Source organism: Odontesthes bonariensis, chromosome 15 (assembly GCF_027942865.1).
Source record: "Odontesthes bonariensis isolate fOdoBon6 chromosome 15, fOdoBon6.hap1, whole genome shotgun sequence".
Classification (NCBI taxonomy): Eukaryota; Metazoa; Chordata; class Actinopteri; order Atheriniformes; family Atherinopsidae; genus Odontesthes; species Odontesthes bonariensis.
In genome coordinates, this window is record NC_134520.1 from 37398359 (window position 1) to 37418305 (window position 19947).

A 19947-nucleotide genomic window follows, 5' to 3' on the forward strand; every position below is an offset into this window, starting at 1 on the left:
GGGCTGATGGCGCCGGTGCATGGCAGCCTCGCCTCCGTCAGTGTGCCCCATCAGCATAGCACTTTGAGATTCCGTATGAAATGAAAAGTGCTTTACAAATGTAATTGATTATTAACATGTCTGATAAAAAGAGCTGTTTTTGTTCTGCTTGGACTCAGAATATTAGTTCACATTAACAGACTGAAGCTGCTCTTATGGGCACATTAAGGACAATATGAGCCTCAGCTTCCTTCTGTTCTCCGTTAGCTTCCTTCTGTTCTCCGTTAGCTTCCTTCTGTTCTCCGCTAGCTTCCTTCTGTTCTCTTTTAGCTTCCTTCTGTTCTCCGTTAGCTTCCTTCTGTTCTCTGTTAGCTTCCTTCTGTTCTCTGTTAGCTTCCTTCTGTTCTCTTTTAGCATCCTTCTGTTCTCCGTTAGCTTCCTTCTGTTCTCTGTTAGCTTCCTTCTGTTCTCCGCTAGCTTCCTTCTGTTCTCCGTTAGCTTCCTTCTGTTCTCCGTTAGCTTCCTTCTGTTCTCTGTTAGCTTCCTTCTGTTCTCCGCTAGCTTCCTTCTGTTCTCTTTTAGCTTCCTTCTGTTCTCCGTTAGCTTCCTTCTGTTCTCTGTTAGCTTCCTTCTGTTCTCTGCTAGCTTCCTTCTGTTCTCCGTTAGCTTCCTTCTGTTCTCTGTTAGCTTCCTTCTGTTCTCTGTTAGCTTCCTTCTGTTCTCCGTTAGCTTCCTTCTGTTCTCCGCTAGCTTCCTTCTGTTCTCCGTTAGCTTCCTTCTGTTCTCCGTTAGCTTCCTTCTGTTCTCTGTTAGCTTCCTTCTGTTCTCCATTAGCTTCCTTCTGTTCTCCGTTAGCTTCCTTCTGTTCTCCGTTAGCTTCCTTCTGTTCTCCGTTAGCTTCCTTCTGTTCTCTGCTAGCTTCCTTCTGTTCTCCGTTAGCTTCCTTCCGCTAGCTTCCTTCTGGTCTCTGCTAGCTTCCTTCTCGGCTAACAAGCCGAGTGATTACCATTAAAATGCTAACGTGAAACGTTCCCTTGTGTTTGTTCCACTCAGTGGACTCAACATGTGAACTGGCTGCTTTCTGCTAAGATGCTGTAGCATTGATGTTGTGCTATCGTGCTAAGCTAACTGGCTTTTACAATGGACACACTGTACAGTTTTTTTTCTCTGTGTTTCTCGGTGTTAGAGATACTGACACAGAGTAATACGTGCTGTTCATCTGAGGGGAAATTTACTGAATTTTACAGCCAGATTATCTTCTTAATGTCCTGATAAAACCTGAGAACTCAAACTCCGACACCTTTCTGATCAATGAGCTGATTGGCTCAAAGTCAGACATCTGCATCCAGACTTCCACATGATGGTCAGAGCTCATTACGTAATGAACTCAGACTCACCTCTCCTTAAAAAGACAAACAGAGGAAACGGGCAGTTTGTCTTGGTGTCAGCTGATCACGCCGGGGTCTGATTGGTCGGAGTTAATCAGGTGACTCGTTTACAGCGACGTCGTCTCAATAATCATCAAAACAAAACGTCTCAAAGCTGAAAACACACAGATGGTTTGTTCTTTGACTCATTCCTGTTCTGTGTGTGTGTGTGTGTGTGTGTGTGTGCACGTGTGTGTGCGGTCCACTCAGTGATTACTGTAAACACACACTCAGCGGGTCGGTGTGTGTTGTCAGAGTGATAAATCACAGCCGACTTTAAGTGAATTAGTGCAGCAGCTTTAACCATCCATCCCTCCATCCTCCTCTCTATCATTTCAAATGTCTCTCCATCCCCTCGGTTACTCCTCCTCCTCCTCAGAGGTCCATACATCACAACCCTTAACGAGGCCTCGTCCACTAACGAGCAATCACACCAGCTTAGACCAATCAGGGTCTTAATTAGCCTTGAGGGGAGAGGAGGGGGGAGGAGGGGAGGAGGGAAGGAAATGAGAGAGGAGGGAGGAGGAGAGGAGGAAAGGAAAGGAGAGAAGAGGAGGGAGGAGGAGAGGAGGAAAGGAAAGGAGAGAGGAGGGAGGAGGAGAGGAGGGAAGGAAAGGAGAGAGGAGGGAGGAGGAGAGGAGGAAAGGAAAGGAAAGGAGAGAGGAGGGAGGAGGAGAGGAGGGAAGGAAAGGAGAGAGGAGGGAGGAGGAGAGGAGGAAAGGAAAGGAGAGAGGAGGGAGGAGGAGAGGAGGGAAGGAAAGGAAAGGAGAGAGGAGGGAGGAGGAGAGGAGGGAAGGAAAGGAGAGAGGAGGGAGGAGGAGAGGAGGGAAGGAAAGGAGAGAGGAGGGAGGAGGAGAGGAGGAAAGGAAAGGAGAGAGGAGGGAGGAGGAGAGGAGGGAAGGAAAGGAGAGAGGAGGGAGGAGGAGAGGAGGGAAGGAAAGGAGAGAGGAGGGAGGAGGAGAGGAGGGAAGGAAAGGAGAGAGGAGGGAGGAGGAGAGGAGGAAAGGAAAGGAGAGAGGAGGGAGGAGGAGAGGAGGGAAGGAAAGGAGAGAGGAGGGAGGAGGAGAGGAGGAAAGGAAAGGAGAGAGGAGGGAGGAGGAGAGGAGGGAAGGAAAGGAGAGAGGAGGGAGGAGGAGAGGAGGAAAGGAAAGGAGAGAAGAGGAGGAGGGAGGAGGAGAGGAGGGAAGGAAAGGAGAGAGGAGGGAGGAGGAGAGGAGGGAAGGAAAGGAGAGAAGAGGAGGAGGAGAGGAGGAAAGGAAAGGAGAGAAGAGGAGGAGGAAGGAAGAAATGTTAGAATAGAGGAAGGAGAGGAAAGGAGGGGAGTCCCAGAGGAGGAGGAGCAACAGAAACGACTCATCGCTTTGATTGGCAGCTGGTGTGGGAGGAGCTTCGTGCCCTGCTCTCATTGGTCCATCTGCTCTGCTGTGTGTGTCCATCATGTATTTGCATGTTAAGCCACGCCCCCCTTTAATGAACTCTGACCTCTCTCTCCCTCCCCCCCACACAGCGAGCCCCCACGCCCCCCCCTCCAGCCTCCACTTCTCCTCCTCCCCCATCCTGCAGCAGCCCGCCTCCTACTTCTCCCACCCGGCCATCAGGTACCACCCCCAGGAGACGCTGAAGGAGTTCGTCCAGCTGGTCTGTCCTGACTCCGCCCAGCAGGCCGGACAGGTGGGCTTCCTCAATGTAAGCACACACACACATAACACACACACAGGTGGGCTTCCTCAATGTAAGCACACACATAACACACACACAGGTGGGCTTCCTCAATGTAAGCACACACACATAACACACACACACAGGTGGGCTTCCTCAATGTAAGCACACACACACATAACACACACACAGGTGGGCTTCCTCAATGTAAGCACACACACATAACACACACACACAGGTGGGCTTCCTCAATGTAAGCACACACACACATAACACACACACACAGGTGGGCTTCCTCAATGTAAACACACACACATAACACACACACAGGTGGGCTTCCTCAATGTAAGCACACACACATAACACACACACAGGTGGGCTTCCTCAATGTAAGCACACACACACATAACACACACACAGGTGGGCTTCCTCAATGTAAGCACACACACATAACACACACACAGGTGGGCTTCCTCAATGTAAGCACACACACATAACACACACACAGGTGGGCTTCCTCAATGTAAACACACACACATAACACACACACACAGGTGGGCTTCCTCAATGTAAACACACACACATAACACACACACACAGGTGGGCTTCCTCAATGTAAGCACACACACATAACACACACACAGGTGGGCTTCCTCAATGTAAACACACACACATAACACACACACAGGTGGGCTTCCTCAATGTAAACACACACACACATAACACACACACACAGGTGGGCTTCCTCAATGTAAGCACACACACACATAACACACACACAGGTGGGCTTCCTCAATGTAAACACACACACATAACACACACACAGGTGGGCTTCCTCAATGTAAGCACACACACATATAACACACACACACAGGTGGGCTTCCTCAATGTAAACACACACACATAACACACACACAGGTGGGCTTCCTCAATGTAAACACACACACATAACACACACACAGGTGGGCTTCCTCAATGTAAACACACACACATAACACACACACAGGTGGGCTTCCTCAATGTAAACACACACACACACATAACACACACACAGGTGGGCTTCCTCAATGTAAACACACACACACATAACACACACACACAGGTGGGCTTCCTCAATGTAAGCACACACACACACATAACACACACACAGGTGGGCTTCCTCAATGTAAACACACACACACACATAACACACACACAGGTGGGCTTCCTCAATGTAAGCACACACACACATAACACACACACACAGGTGGGCTTCCTCAATGTAAACACACACACATAACACACACACACAGGTGGGCTTCCTCAATGTAAACACACACACACACACACATAACACACACACAGGTGGGCTTCCTCAATGTAAACACACACACATAACACACACACAGGTGGGCTTCCTCAATGTAAGCACACACACATAACACACACACACAGGTGGGCTTCCTCAATGTAAACACACACACACACATAACACACACACACAGGTGGGCTTCCTCAATGTAAACACACACACACACATAACACACACACAGGTGGGCTTCCTCAATGTAAACACACACACACATAACACACACACAGGTGGGCTTCCTCAATGTAAGCACACACACATAACACACACACACAGGTGGGCTTCCTCAATGTAAGCACACACACATAACACACACACAGGTGGGCTTCCTCAATGTAAACACACACACATAACACACACACAGGTGGGCTTCCTCAATGTAAACACACACACACATAACACACACACACAGGTGGGCTTCCTCAATGTAAGCACACACACATAACACACACACACAGGTGGGCTTCCTCAATGTAAACACACACACACATAACACACACACAGGTGGGCTTCCTCAATGTAAGCACACACACATAACACACACACACAGGTGGGCTTCCTCAATGTAAGCACACACACACATAACACACACACACAGGTGGGCTTCCTCAATGTAAGCACACACACACATAACACACACACAGGTGGGCTTCCTCAATGTAAGCACACACACATAACACACACACACAGGTGGGCTTCCTCAATGTAAGCACACACACACATAACACACACACACAGGTGGGCTTCCTCAATGTAAGCACACACACACATAACACACACACACAGGTGGGCTTCCTCAATGTAAGCACACACACACATAACACACACACAGGTGGGCTTCCTCAATGTAAGCACACACACACATAACACACACACACAGGTGGGCTTCCTCAATGTAAGCACACACACACATAACACACACACAGGTGGGCTTCCTCAATGTAAGCACACACACATAACACACACACACAGGTGGGCTTCCTCAATGTAAGCACACACACATAACACACACACAGGTGGGCTTCCTCAATGTAAGCACACACACATAACACACACACAGGTGGGCTTCCTCAATGTAAGCACACACACATAACACACACACAGGTGGGCTTCCTCAATGTAAACACACACACATAACACACACACAGGTGGGCTTCCTCAATGTAAGCACACACACACACATAACACACACACAGGTGGGCTTCCTCAATGTAAACACACACACATAACACACACACACAGGTGGGCTTCCTCAATGTAAGCACACACACACATAACACACACACAGGTGGGCTTCCTCAATGTAAGCACACACACACACATAACACACAGGTGGGCTTCCTCAATGTAAGCACACACACATAACACACACACACAGGTGGGCTTCCTCAATGTAAGCACACACACACATAACACACACACAGGTGGGCTTCCTCAATGTAAGCACACACACACACATAACACACAGGTGGGCTTCCTCAATGTAAGCACACACACATAACACACACACAGGTGGGCTTCCTCAATGTAAGCACACACACATAACACACACACAGGTGGGCTTCCTCAATGTAAGCACACACACATAACACACACACAGGTGGGCTTCCTCAATGTAAACACACACACATAACACACACACAGGTGGGCTTCCTCAATGTAAGCACACACACACACATAACACACACACAGGTGGGCTTCCTCAATGTAAACACACACACATAACACACACACATAACACACACACAGGTGGGCTTCCTCAATGTAAACACACACACATAACACACACACAGGTGGGCTTCCTCAATGTAAGCACACACACACACATAACACACACACAGGTGGGCTTCCTCAATGTAAGCACACACACACACATAACACACACACACAGGTGGGCTTCCTCAATGTAAGCACACACACATAACACACACACAGGTGGGCTTCCTCAATGTAAACACACACACATAACACACACACAGGTGGGCTTCCTCAATGTAAGCACACACACACACATAACACACACACACAGGTGGGCTTCCTCAATGTAAGCACACACACATAACACACACACAGGTGGGCTTCCTCAATGTAAGCACACACACATAACAAACACACAAGTGGGCTTCCTCAATGTAAACACACACACACATAACACACACACACAGGTGGGCTTCCTCAATGTAAGCACACACACACACATAACACACACACACAGGTGGGCTTCCTCAATGTAAGCACACACACATAACACACACACAGGTGGGCTTCCTCAATGTAAACACACACACATAACACACACACAGGTGGGCTTCCTCAATGTAAACACACACACATGAACACACATGAGGCTCTGATGGGGTTTTGCTGTCTGCAGACAGATAGCTGATATATCTGCATCTAGACTCTGAATCAATACAACCTCCATCACCGTGCACACACGTACGTGCACGCTGCGTCTCCTGTCCTTCTTTGCTCTGTTTTTGCTCGACTTCCAGGTGCAGCCTGATCCAGGTTAAACCTGATCCAGGTGCAGCCTGTTCCAGGTGCAGGCTGATCCAGGTGCAGCCTGATCCAGGTGCAGCCTGGTCCAGGTGCAGCCTGATCCAGGTGCAGCCTGATCCAGGTGCAGCCTGGTCCAGGTGCAGCCTGATCCAGGTGCAGCCTGATCCAGGTTAAACCTGATCCAGGTGCAGCCTGGTCCAGGTGCAGCCTGATCCAGGTGCAGCCTGATCCAGGTTAAACCTGATCCAGGTGCAGCCTGTTCCAGGTGCAGCCTGATCCAGGTGCAGCCTGATCCAGGTTAAACCTGATCCAGGTGCAGCCTGTTCCAGGTGCAGGCTGATCCAGGTGCAGCCTGTTCCAGGTGCAGCCTGATCCAGGTGCAGCCTGATCCAGGTGCAGCCTGATCCAGGTTAAACCTGATCCAGGTGCAGCCTGGTCCAGGTGCAGCCTGATCCAGGTGCAGCCTGATCCAGGTTAAACCTGATCCAGGTGCAGCCTGTTCCAGGTGCAGCCTGATCCAGGTGCAGGCTGATCCAGGTGCAGCCTGTTCCAGGTGCAGCCTGATCCAGGTGCAGGCTGATCCAGGTGCAGCCTGAACCAGGTTAAACCTGATCCAGGTGCAGCCTGAACCAGGTGCAGCCTGATCTAGGTGCAGCCTGATCCAGGTGCAGCCTGATCCAGGTGCAGCCTGATCCAGGTGCAGCCTGAACCAGGTGCAGCCTGATCCAGGTGCAGCCTGATCCAGGTGCAGCCTGATCCAGGTGCAGCCTGATCTAGGTGCAGCCTGATCCAGGTGCAGCCTGATCCAGGTGCAGCCTGAACCAGGTGCAGCCTGATCCAGGTGCAGCCTGATCCAGGTGCAGCCTGATCCAGGTGCAGCCTGATCCAGGTTAAACCTGATCCAGGTGCAGCCTGATCCAGGTGCAGCCTGATCCAGGTTCAGTCCTCACTGACCTGGGAGGCATAGAGTTAGAGTTGGAGTCAGAAGGAGAGCAGCAGCTTCTGGAGTCGCAGGATAAAATGCGAACAGCAGCAGAATACTTTATGACCAGAAACTGCTGACACACATGCACATGCACATGCACATGCACATGCACACGCACATGCACATGCACACGCACACGCACATGCACACACACGTGCACACACTCAGGTTGGCTGTGTAATCGACCTGTTGATGCCCCTCTTTCAGCCTAACGGTAGCTCCCAGGGGAAAGTCCACAACCCCTTCCTGCCGACGCCCATGCTGCCTCCCCCACCGCCTCCCCCGATGGCCCGTCCCGTCCCGCTGCCCGTCGACGCCAAGCCGCCCTCCACCTCCTCCACTGAGGGGGGAGGCAACTCGCCCACCTCGCCCAGTGAGTGCGCACACACACATACACACCTCTGTACTTCCTTTTTAAACTGTTTCTCTTCACAACGACACGCTGGTTATTAATCCCATAACATTGTGTCCGGATCATAAGCCCCGTTTCCACCATGCAGTCCGGTACGGGTCGGTACAGTCCGGTACGGGTCGGTACAGTCTGGTACGGGTCGGTACAGTCCGGTACGGGTCGGTACAGGTCGGCACAGGTCGGTACAGTCCGGTACGGGTCGGTTCAGTCCGGTACGGGTCGGTACAGGTCGGCACAGGTCGGTACAGTCCGGTACGGGTCGGTTCAGTCCGGTACAGGTCGGTACAGTCCGGTACGGGTCGGTACAGGTCGGCACAGGTCGGTACAGTCCGGTACGGGTCGGTACAGTCCGGTACGGGTCAGTTCAGTCCGGTACGGGTCGGTACAGGTCGGCACGGGTCGGTACAGTCCGGTACGGGTCGGTACAGTCCGGTACGGGTCGGTACAGGTCGGCACAGGTCGGTACAGTCCGGTACGGGTCGGTTCAGTCCGGTACAGGTCGGTACAGTCCGGTACGGGTCGGTACAGGTCGGCACAGGTCGGTACAGTCCGGTACGGGTCGGTACAGTCCGGTACGGGTCAGTTCAGTCCGGTACGGGTCGGTACAGGTCGGCACGGGTCGGTACAGTCCGGTACGGGTCGGTTAGGTCCGGGACAGGTCGGTACAGTCCGGTACGGGTCGGTACGGGTCGGTACAGTCCGGTACGGGTCGGTTAGGTCCGGGACGGGTCGGTACAGTCCGGTACGGGTCGGTTAGGTCCGGTACGGGTCAGTTCAGTCCGGTACGGGTCGGTTAGGTCCGGGACGGGTCGGTTAGGTCCGGTACGGGTCGGTACAGTCCGGTACGGGTCGGTACGGGTCGGTACGGGTCGGTACGGGTCGGTACAGTCCGGTACGGGTCGGTTAGGTCCGGTACGGGTCGGTTAGGTCCGGGACGGGTCGGTACAGTCCGGTACGGGTCGGTACGGGTCGGTACGGGTCGGTACGGGTCGGTACAGGTCGGTACGGGTCGGTACAGTCCGGTACGGGTCGGTACGGGTCGGTACGGGTCGGTACGGGTTGGTACAGTCCGGTACGGCTCGGTACAGTCCGGTACGGGTCGGTTAGGTCCGGGACGGGTCGGTACGGGTCGGTACGGGTCGGTACAGTCCGGTACGGGTCGGTTAGGTCCGGGACGGGTCGGTACAGTCCGGTACGGGTCGGTTAGGTCCGGTACGGGTCAGTTCAGTCCGGTACGGGTCGGTTAGGTCCGGTACGGGTCGGTACAGTCCGGGACTGGTCGGTTAGGTCCGGTACGGGTCGGTACAGTCCGGTACGGGTCGGTTAGGTCCGGTACGGGTCGGTACAGTCCGGTACGGGTCGGTACAGGTCGGTACGGTCCGGTACGGGTCGGTACGGGTCGGTACAGTCCGGTACGGGTCGGTTAGGTCCGGGACGGGTCGGTACAGTCCGGTACGGGTCGGTACGGGTCGGTACAGTCCGGTACGGGTCGGTTAGGTCCGGGACAGGTCGGTACAGTCCGGTACGGGTCGGTACAGTCCGGTACGGGTCGGTACGGGTTGGTACAGTCCAGGACGGGTCGGTACAGTCCGGTACGGGTCGGTTAGGTCCGGTACGGGTCGGTACAGTCCGGTACGGGTCGGTTAGGTCCGGGACGGGTCAGTTCAGTCCGGTACGGGTCGGTACAGTCCGGTACGGGTCGGTTAGGTCCGGTACGGGTCGGTACAGTCCGGTACGGGTCGGTACGGGTTGGTACAGTCCGGTACGGCTCGGTACAGTCCGGTACGGGTCGGTTAGGTCCGGGACGGGTCGGTACAGTCCGGTACGGGTCGGTACGGGTCGGTACAGTCCGGTACGGGTCGGTTAGGTCCGGTACGGGTCGGTACAGTCCGGTACGGGTCGGTTAGGTCCAGGACGGGTCGGTACAGTCCGGTACGGGTCGGTTAGGTCCGGTACGGGTCGGTACAGTCCGGTACGGGTCGGTACAGTCCGGTACGGGTCGGTACAGTCCGGTACGGGTCGGTACGGGTTGGTACAGTCCGGTACGGCTCGGTACAGTCCGGTACGGGTCGGTTAGGTCCGGGACGGGTCGGTACAGTCCGGTACGGGTCGGTACGGGTCGGTACAGTCCGGTACGGGTCGGTTAGGTCCGGTACGGGTCGGTACAGTCCGGTACGGGTCGGTTAGGTCCGGGACGGGTCGGTACAGTCCGGTACGGGTCGGTACAGTCCGGTACGGGTCGGTACGGGTCGGTACGGGTCGGTACAGTCCGGTACGGGTCGGTTAGGTCCGGTACGGGTCGGTTAGGTCCGGGACGGGTCGGTACAGTCCGGTACGGGTCGGTACGGGTCGGTACGGGTCGGTACAGTCCGGTACGGGTCGGTTAGGTCCGGGACGGGTCGGTACAGTCCGGTACGGGTCGGTACAGTCCGGTACGGGTCGGTACGGGTCGGTACAGTCCGGTACGGGTCGGTACAGTCCGGTACGGGTCGGTTAGGTCCGGGACGGGTCGGTACAGTCCGGTACGGGTCGGTACGGGTTGGTACAGTCCGGTACGGCTTGGTACAGTCCGGTACGGGTCGGTTAGGTCCGGGACGGGTCGGTACAGTCCGGTACGGGTCGGTACAGTCCGGTACGGGTCGGTTCAGAACGGTTCTCTTATTTCAGTGTTTCCACTACCACCAAAGCGTACCGGTCCCATGGAGCCCGTTACCATGGAACCCGTTACCATGGAAGCCGGTCCCATGGACCAGTGGAAACACTGAAATAAGAGAACCGTTCTGAACCGACCCGTACCGTTCTGACAGTGGAAACGAGGCTTTATTTGACTTCGGGTCATCGCTCTGACCCACATCCTCTGAATGTCTTTTTAAACAGGGTACTGACGGATGTTAGCTAGGCTAGCAGTTTCTGCCTGCTTCCAGTCTATGCTAAGCTACGCTAATTACATCGTGAACAGACAGAATCTGATGCCTTTTTCAGTCTTGAACGCAGAAACAGATTGTTCAGGATCATTATTTCTTATCATAACTCTTGTTAGATCATTTTTAACCCTGAGGATGCACATGGTGTTGATGGCTGAATTAACGGCTCTGGTGTGTTTCTGTGTGCACAGCCTACTCCACCCCCACCACATCTCCAGCCCAGCGGTTCGTCAGTGTCGGACCCCGAGACCCCGGCTTTAACATCCCTCAACAACCACAGGTAACCTGATCTCCAGCTGCTCCTCGCTCTCCCACATCCACATCGACATCAGGGGCAAAGTTATTATCCAACATTCAAATTGTCCTTCCTTGCAAGTCAGATATTTATGAGATAATATAGAGCAAAAAAAAAAGAAAAGAAACAACAACAACCAGAACAATAAACGTTTCTCTATCTTGTCAAGAATAAGCCCATATTATTTCGCTATTGTACCTATATGGTTCAAAATTACAGATTCAGATTTACAATCCATACAGAATAAAAAAAATCAAATATCAAAAGAAAATAGATCACAGAAAGGACTACCAACAACGCACGGGGTTATTAACATTTGCCCACAGAGACGATCAGGGGCTTGTTAGATCTTAAGCTGAAGTTTAACCTGCAAAAAACAGCAAGAAACTAACTTTAACCACCGACTGATACTGTGAACACGGGATAGAAACTGGGGGCGCAAATACTCATCGCGCGTCACGGGGAATAATATTAGGACAATTACACAATAAAGTTACTCACCACAAGCCACCCATCGCGCACAGTGCCACCTTGTAGTCTGTTCCCAACGATGCTGTTACTCAGAATGAATCGTGCGTTGAACCAGGCACAATGTTGGTTAATTGCATTTACGCATCACATATGATCTGTACATGATCGAATGAAAATCTTTCCTGTTAACATACAAATTCATCATGTGATGGCGCTTTTATAAGAATGTGGCTGATGAGCCAGTCGCCATCATGTGCCAGCAGGTCCTCTCTGTCTCTGAACACACGCTCTCTTCGAATTGCACCATTTGCAAAGTCTTCTAATCCTGCTAAAGCAGCCGTTGTTTTTAATGGTATTCACCACTTTGCGCTGCTTTTATATCCACTCGTGTAACTGCAGACACATGGGTGTGTTAATAGTAGGGGTGGGCGATATGGGCAAAAAAAAATATCTCGATATTTTTTAGGATTTTCACGATAACGATATTTTCAAAAAAAATATAATAAAACTTGCGTTAAGATCACAATAAGATGACTCAAAGAATAATTGCAGTGACACAAGTATTTAAGGAAAGGACATTTATTCTCTTAAAAACTTAAACAAAAATAAATAAAATTCTTGTAAACATGAATCCACACATCTAAAAGAAACATTAAGTGATGCCAATCAACAGAAAGTGCTGATTAAACTTTAATCTCCTTCCAGTAGTGTGCAACAAACACACAAAAAAGAAATTGTCTTAAAGGTTCAAATAAGAAATAAAGTAGAATGTCTTAAATAAATAAATAAAGCACAATAGGGCTATTTTTTAAGGCTTGCGGCGTGGCGTGGCGCCGTGGTAAGGGCAGAGGACCACTGGCGCCGCACTTTATTGATTTTTGGCGATTGAAAAAAAAAATATATATATATCTCGATATTGCAAAATTACTCATCGTCAAATCAACATTCACAATAATTTCGCATACGATACATATCGCCCACCCCTAGTTAATAGTTCATGTGTCTCAGATGTCTCAGATTATAACAGTTTCCCAACATCACCTCTAGGTGTCGCCAAAGAATCAGCAGCTGTAGAAAAGTGCGTACGCCAGCCCTGAAGTTGGCGTGATGCAACACAAATTTCCACGATCTTTTCGCTCTTGATACATCTGATCGTTGACGTGAAAAAGTGCGTACGCCGCTTTGTGCATGAGGCCCCTGCTCTGTAATATTAACTGCAGAGCAGCGGGTCAGTGTTATTACTGATGTGTGTGCAGGTCAGGGTCTGTTTACCAGCTGATTTATGAAGAGTGTAACGACTGGGCAGCCTTGACTTAACTCATCCCACACGTGCACACACACACACACACACACACATGCACATGCACGTGCACACACACACATGCACAATGTGGATGACAATGAGGTGGGAGTCCTCTGTTGACAATTCAGACATGGTTGATTGTGTGTTAATGTGTGAGTGTCTGGTGGGCTGCAGTGAACGAGGCCGTCGATTTATTGACTCTGTCACAGGCCAGCGCACACACACACACACACACACACGTGCACACTCACACACACATGCACACTCGTGCAGACGTTGGCCAGGTGTTTGTCAGCGCTGCCAGAAACAGAGCTGGTTATTTATTCGGCCTCTGTGGGACGCCGCTCGGCCTCCGTCTCCTGTCCTGAGGACCGATGAGGAGTTTTACTCGAACCTTTCTATCAGGAAACATCAGATCAGAAGGTCAGCATAAAGATGGGAATAAAGCGGGAATAAAGCAGGAATAAAGTGAGAATAAAGCAGGAATAAAGCAGGAATAAAGTGAGAATAAAGCAGGAATAAAGTGAGAATAAAGCGGGAATAAAGCAGGAATAAAGTGAGAATAAAGCGGGAATAAAGCAGGAATACAGCCCCCGTCCTCCGCGTCGCCCTGGAGACCAACAGGACCGTCTGGGTATTCCTGTGTGTGCTGGTTCTTCTGGGCCATGGGGGGCAGATGGTTTGGGCTTTGTTCAGAGTGGGCACTGTGCCCACAGAGAGGGGGCAGACCCAGAACAAACTGGACCCCCTGATCTTCTCTTTCTGGTATTGTTTCTGTTTCTCCTCCTGAGTCAGCACTTCATCAGGCGAGTAATGGCGTGGGTGTGGCGTTGGTGCTGCATCTGTGTGTGTGTGTGTGTGTGTGTGTGCGCTTCACCTTGAAGACGGTGTGACAGATGACCACACACCCGAGCGTGCACGTGAAGGGGAAACCACCATCACTGCTCCTCACATGAAACCGCACACACACTTATTGATCGCGTCTTTGTGTTCAAGTTCTGGGCTCTGAAAACCACCACTGTGTGTCAGTGGAATACTTCTGAGGAGTTAGTGTCTAACCTGCGCTAGTTAGTGTCTAACCGGCGCTAGTTAGTGTCTAACCGGCGCTAGTTAGTGTCTAACCGGCACTAGTTAGTGTCTAACCGGCGCTAGTTAGTGTCTACCCGGCGCTAGTTAGTGTCTAACCTGCGCTAGTTAGTGTCTAACCGGCGCTAGTTAGTGTCTAACCGGCGCTAGTTAGTGTCTAACCGGCACTAGTTAGTGTCTAACCGGCGCTAGTTAGTGTCTAACCTGCGCTAGTTAGTGTCTAACCGGCGCTAGTTAGTGTCTACCCGGCGCTAGTTAGTGTCTAACCTGCGCTAGTTAGTGTCTAACCGGCGCTAGTTAGTGTCTAACCGGCGCTAGTTAGTGTCTAACCGGCGCTAGTTAGTGTCTAACCTGCGCTAGTTATTGTCTAACCGGCGCTAGTTAGTGTCTAACCTGCGCTAGTTAGTGTCTAACCGGCGCTAGTTAGTGTCTAACCGGCGCTAGTTAGTGTCTAACCTGTGCTAGTTAGTGTCTAACCTGCGGAAGTTAGTGTCTAACCTGTGCTAGTTAGTGTCTAACCTGCGCTAGTTAGTGTCTAACCTGCGCTAGTTAGTGTCTAACCGGCACTAGTTAGTGTCTAACCTGTGCTAGTTAGTGTCTAACCTGCGGAAGTTAGTGTCTAACTTGCACTAGTTAGTGCCTTACCTACCGTAGTTTGTACCTAACATACGGTAGTTAGTACCTAACATGCGGTAGTTAGTACCTAACATGCGGTAGTTAGTACCTAACATACGGTAGTTAGTACCTAGTGTGGTAGTTGGCACACAGATCATAAGAACATTTTCAGAAGAAATTTTCAAAATTTAGTTGCTTGCAGAAATTTGTTTAAAGAGATTGATTTATGCACATTTTAAGCTTTTTTACGCTGTTCTAATAACGTGTGAAATGGTTCGGGTTGGGATGCCGGGTGGTGGAGCGTCTCCATCAAAATTACTGAACGTACTGTAAAATACTTCGTACAGGGTGGGACGTAATTTTCTCCAAATACGGAGCATGAAATGACCCAAAAGTTTAAAAAAGCGTTGCAACAAAACGCCGAACGACTCAGAAAACAGGTGAAACCAGCAGACTGATCCTTTAAAGTACTCTGAGATGAGTATCTCCAGCCTGAATCACGGCTGTCAGCATCAGCGTGCACGTGCACACACACACGTGCACACACACACGTGCACGCACACACACACACAGCGTCTGGTCTTCTCAGGACAGAGGGAGGAGCTGCAGTGCAGCGGGGCGAGAGACACCGACACACACAGGGGGAGAGAGAGCGAGGTAGAAAAGTCCCGGCGTCAGCAGGTTGTATTGATTAAAAACTAACCTTCCAGTCTTCTCCTCTATCACCACACACACACAGCAGCAGAATTACAACGAGTCAGGAGCAGCTGAGGTCTGAGAATCCCTGCAGCACACACACGTGCACGTGCACAAACACGCCGTTTACCCTGCTGTGTTTTATCTAAACTTTCACCTTCCACATTCCAAAACACATTTTCTAAATTGTGCGTAAATTTTTTAAGAGTATGTGTGTGTGTGTGTTCAAATCAATACTTCTGTGTTTAGTGCGTGTGTGTGTGCACGTGTGTGTATGTGCTAAGAAGTGCACGGTGGGACGGGGGGGAGAAAGTGATCCAGAGAGGAAGAGTGAGGGAAGAGTAACGACAGAAATGGAAGAAGAAGAATGTGGAGGATGAAAAAGGAGGAGTGGTGGTGTGGGACTGGGGGGGGGGGGGGGGGGTTAATGTGGTTTCTTTGGCGATGGTAGTCACGTCCCATCTCGTCTGGTTGTCCTTAGCAACGAGACATGATGTAACGCGAGTATGAACTTGAACTCAGCGGGTAGCGAGGAAGAGGAGGGAGGGATTCATGAGACGTGAACGTCGCACCTTCGGCGATCAATAGCAGCCCATCAGAGATGTAAAACACACACTGAAACTTGTTACGTCCGTGTTTGAGATCCGAAATTTAAAGGTTTGAATCTCGTTGGTGCCCCCTAGTGGCTGCAGTTATCAGTACATCCACAACTTTAAAGCGCTGGACACAACGCACAAACAGTTTTCCACCAAAACTCATTCCCACAAAACCTAGTCCAAACCCAGTCCAAACCTAGTCCAAACCTAGTCCAAACCCAGTCCAAACCCAGTCCAAACCTAGTCCAAACCTAGTCCAAACCTAGTCCAAACCCAGTCCAAACCCAGTCCAAACCTAGTCCAAACCTAGTCCAAACCCAGTCCAAACCTAGTCCAAACCTAGTCCAAACCCAGTCCAAACCTAGCCCAAACCCAGTCCAAACCTAATCCAAACCCAGTCCAAACCTAGTCCAAACCTAGTCCAAACCTAGTCCAAACCCAGTCCAAACCCAGTCCAAACCTAGTCCAAACCTAGTCCAAACCTAGTCCAAATCTAGTCCAAACCCAGTCCAAACCTAGTCCAAACCAGTCCAAACCCAGTCCAAACCTAGTCCAAACCTAGTCCAAACCTAGTCCAAACCTAGTCCAAACCCAGTCCAAACCTAGTCCAAACCAGTCCAAACCCAGTCCAAACCTAGTCCAAACCTAGTCCAAACCCAGTCCAAACCTAGTCCAAACCTAGTCCAAACCCAGTCCAAACCTAGCCCAAACCCAGTCCAAACCTAATCCAAACCCAGTCCAAACCTAGTCCAAACCTAGCCCAAACCTAATCCAAACCTAATCCATACCAGTCCAAACCTAGCCCAAACCTAGCCCAAACCTAATCCAAACCTAATCCATACCAGTCCAAACCTAGCCCAAACCTAGCCCAAACCTAATCCAAACCTAATCCAAACCAGTCCAAACCTAGCCCAAACTTAACTCTAACCCTAGCCCAAACCTAGCCCAAACTTAATCCAAACCTAATCCAAACCTAATCCATACCAGTCCAAACCTAGCCCAAACCTAGCCCAAACCTAATCCAAACCTAATCCAAACCAGTCCAAACCTAGCCCAAACTTAACTCTAACCCTAGCCCAAACCTAGCCCAAACCTAATCCAAACCTAGCCCAAACCTAGCCCAAACCTAATCCAAACCTAATCCAAACCAGTCCAAACCTAGCCCAAACTTAACTCTAACCCTAGCCCAAACCTAGCCCAAACCTAGCCCAAACCTAATCCAAACCTAGTCCAAACCTAGCCCAAACCTAATCCAAACCTAATCCAAACCAGCCCAAACCTAGCCCAAACTTAACTCTAACCCTAGCCCAAACCTAGCCCAAACCTAGTCCAAACCTAGTCCAAACCTAGCCCAAACTTAACTCTAACCCTAGCCCAAACCTAGCCCAAACCCAGTCCAAACCCAGTCCAAACCTAGCCCAAACTTAACTCTAACCTAGCCCAAACCTAATCCAAACCCAGTCCAATCCTAATCCAAATCCAAGCCCGATGTTAACGCCTGTTATTGTCTTGTCTCCACAGTGGTACCTGGGATAAGGACCCCTGGGGTACCTCGACCCACCTGTACAACAGATCGCTGCAGTCTCCTCCTCAACCTTTGACCTTCAATGCCAGCTGTGACAGAAAGCCCCATCTCACCCTGTCCCTTTGCCCCCCTCCACCCCTCCAGTGTCTGACTCTGCCCCCCCACCAGCGCCATATTGCAGACTCAGCAGTATCAGCATGGCTACAGCGGATCTAACGCCCCCCGGTGTCAAACACCCACTCTGTGAACTCTACGTCATTGACTTCCCTGTAGACATGTGGATCCTATGTCCGTAGTGCCAGACCCTGGACCCCCAGACCCTGGACCCCCCCCAACCACACCGGGCTGACACATCTGAGGAGGACTGAACCTTCAGGTTCTGGGAACACGAAGCTTCCTCTTTGGAGAAACTACCCTTTCCCATCATCCTTTGCAGTGTGTGGACATAACGTGTTCCTCCCACATCCACAACCAGACCCCCCCCCCCCATGACGGTGTACCCAGTGTACCCATGCAGTGGGTGTGGTTGGTGGTGATGGATGGGGATGGAACACACCGTTGTTGGGGGCGAGGTGAGGTGTTACCTGGCTCAGAAAGCACCAGCTAAAACTCCCAAAACCCCCCAATCACACACCTCCTGGGATGGCCCCGCCCCCACTTGGTCAGGGGGAGGAGTCAAGAAGGCACCTTTCAAGGACATGGACCAGTGCTCAATGGGAGGCAACATGAACTACAGGTGGAGGGTTGGGGGGGGGGGGGGGGGGGGCAGTAAACAAGCAGGGGTTTGTAAATGTGAAGTGTTGCCACCAGATTCTGGTGGATCCAAGCTTGTTTTTTTTTTTTTTTTGGAGGCTTTGGCTTCATGGCTCATTGGTTTTTCTCTCTTAGCCACCATTTCAGCTGGTCCCTCCTCTTCCTCCTCTATCCATCCACCAGTCCGGGTGAAGATCGGCGTACGAAGGGTGGGCGGAGAGCTCAGAGAGCTCCGGGGTTTGGAGCGAAGGCAGGGCAGTAAGACGAGTAACTAAAACTTTACCGGTGGAATATTGATCATGAGGAAAGTGCAATTTTTGTTGGCTAGCTGTTGGACAGTTAAATATCTTTGTAAGATAGCTCGTTGAAAACGGTTGTTGTTGAAAAGTATATCAAAAATCTATATTTTTCTTCCTAGTCCGCTCACACCTCTGGGACTCTAAAATACTGGGGTAAAAAAAGACAACGAGAGCTTCGAACTAGAACCCACAGCCTTGTGAGAAATAAGGGGAGATGTATTCACTTTTATTGTTTATTATTTGTTGTTTGTTCATCTTGTAAAGCTGTTAGTTTGGTAGGAGAATCCCTTTAAGAAATATCATTTTAAAACAATCAGTTTTCAGAACATTTCTCGGAAGTGAAAGTCTGCTTTTTAGGTTTTAAAAGAAGGAAAACGCGAAGCGATTAACTTATTTTATGCAGCACTTCTTTTTCCTTCTGAAAAGGCGAGTCGAGTTTCTCGTGAAAATCCGAAGAAAAGTGTGAATTTAAGCTTGAAACGAATCGTGTTTTCTCTGTTTTCCATCGGCGAGATAATCCGCCCGTTTACGGGCTGCCGTGTGATTGGCCGGGTCTCCCAGAGGCCCCCGTCCAATCGCAAGCACTTCTTCCTGCAGTCGGCCAATAGGCCGCGAGCGTGTAATCAGGGGGTGTGGTCTGGTGATGAAGGGGCGGAGCCAGAGGGCAACTCCTTCGTCCACAAACAGAGCAACTGTGCGTTTAATGAACTTCAGTTTAGTTTTTTCTTTCTTATACTATAAATATCTATATAAATATATACACACACATGCTCACACACACTCTTACAGCCATCCATCGTTGAAAAAAAGGTGAATTTAAGTGAAAAGTTCATAAAAAAGAACAAAAAAAAATCTGCATGTTCTAGTGTTAGTGACAGTTTTTCCATAGATGATGTAGTTAGTGAGATAAAGACACTATATTGTAAAACCCAACATCAGGCAGTTTGGTCCCGTCGAGTCTTTCCCGTCGCTGTCCTTCACAAACAGCCAGCGCTCTTTGCTTCTCTTTGATTTATCCTCCATCCCTCCTTTTCCCGGCAACAGGAGATCCGTTCTGCTCTTTCGTTCCGAC

General features: G+C 50.6%; 1 protein-coding gene across 5 annotated transcripts in view; it reads left to right on the forward strand.

Moving 5' to 3' along the window:
• Positions 1-18559, forward strand: part of nfia (nuclear factor I/A) — a 201987-nt gene extending 183428 nt beyond the window's left edge. For 3 of the 5 annotated variants that reach the window (XM_075486120.1, XM_075486122.1, XM_075486124.1), the window contains 4 exons: positions 2914-3092; positions 8108-8273; positions 11428-11516; positions 17820-18559. In XM_075486120.1, coding sequence (XP_075342235.1) covers positions 2914-3092; positions 8108-8273; positions 11428-11516; positions 17820-17834 — 449 coding nt within the window. In that variant the 3' untranslated portion in view covers positions 17835-18559. The remainder of the gene's footprint in view (positions 1-2913; positions 3093-8107; positions 8274-11427; positions 11517-17819) is intronic. The other 2 variants (XM_075486121.1, XM_075486123.1) reach the window with 1 other exon arrangement.
• Positions 18560-19947: the final 1388 nt, after the last annotated feature.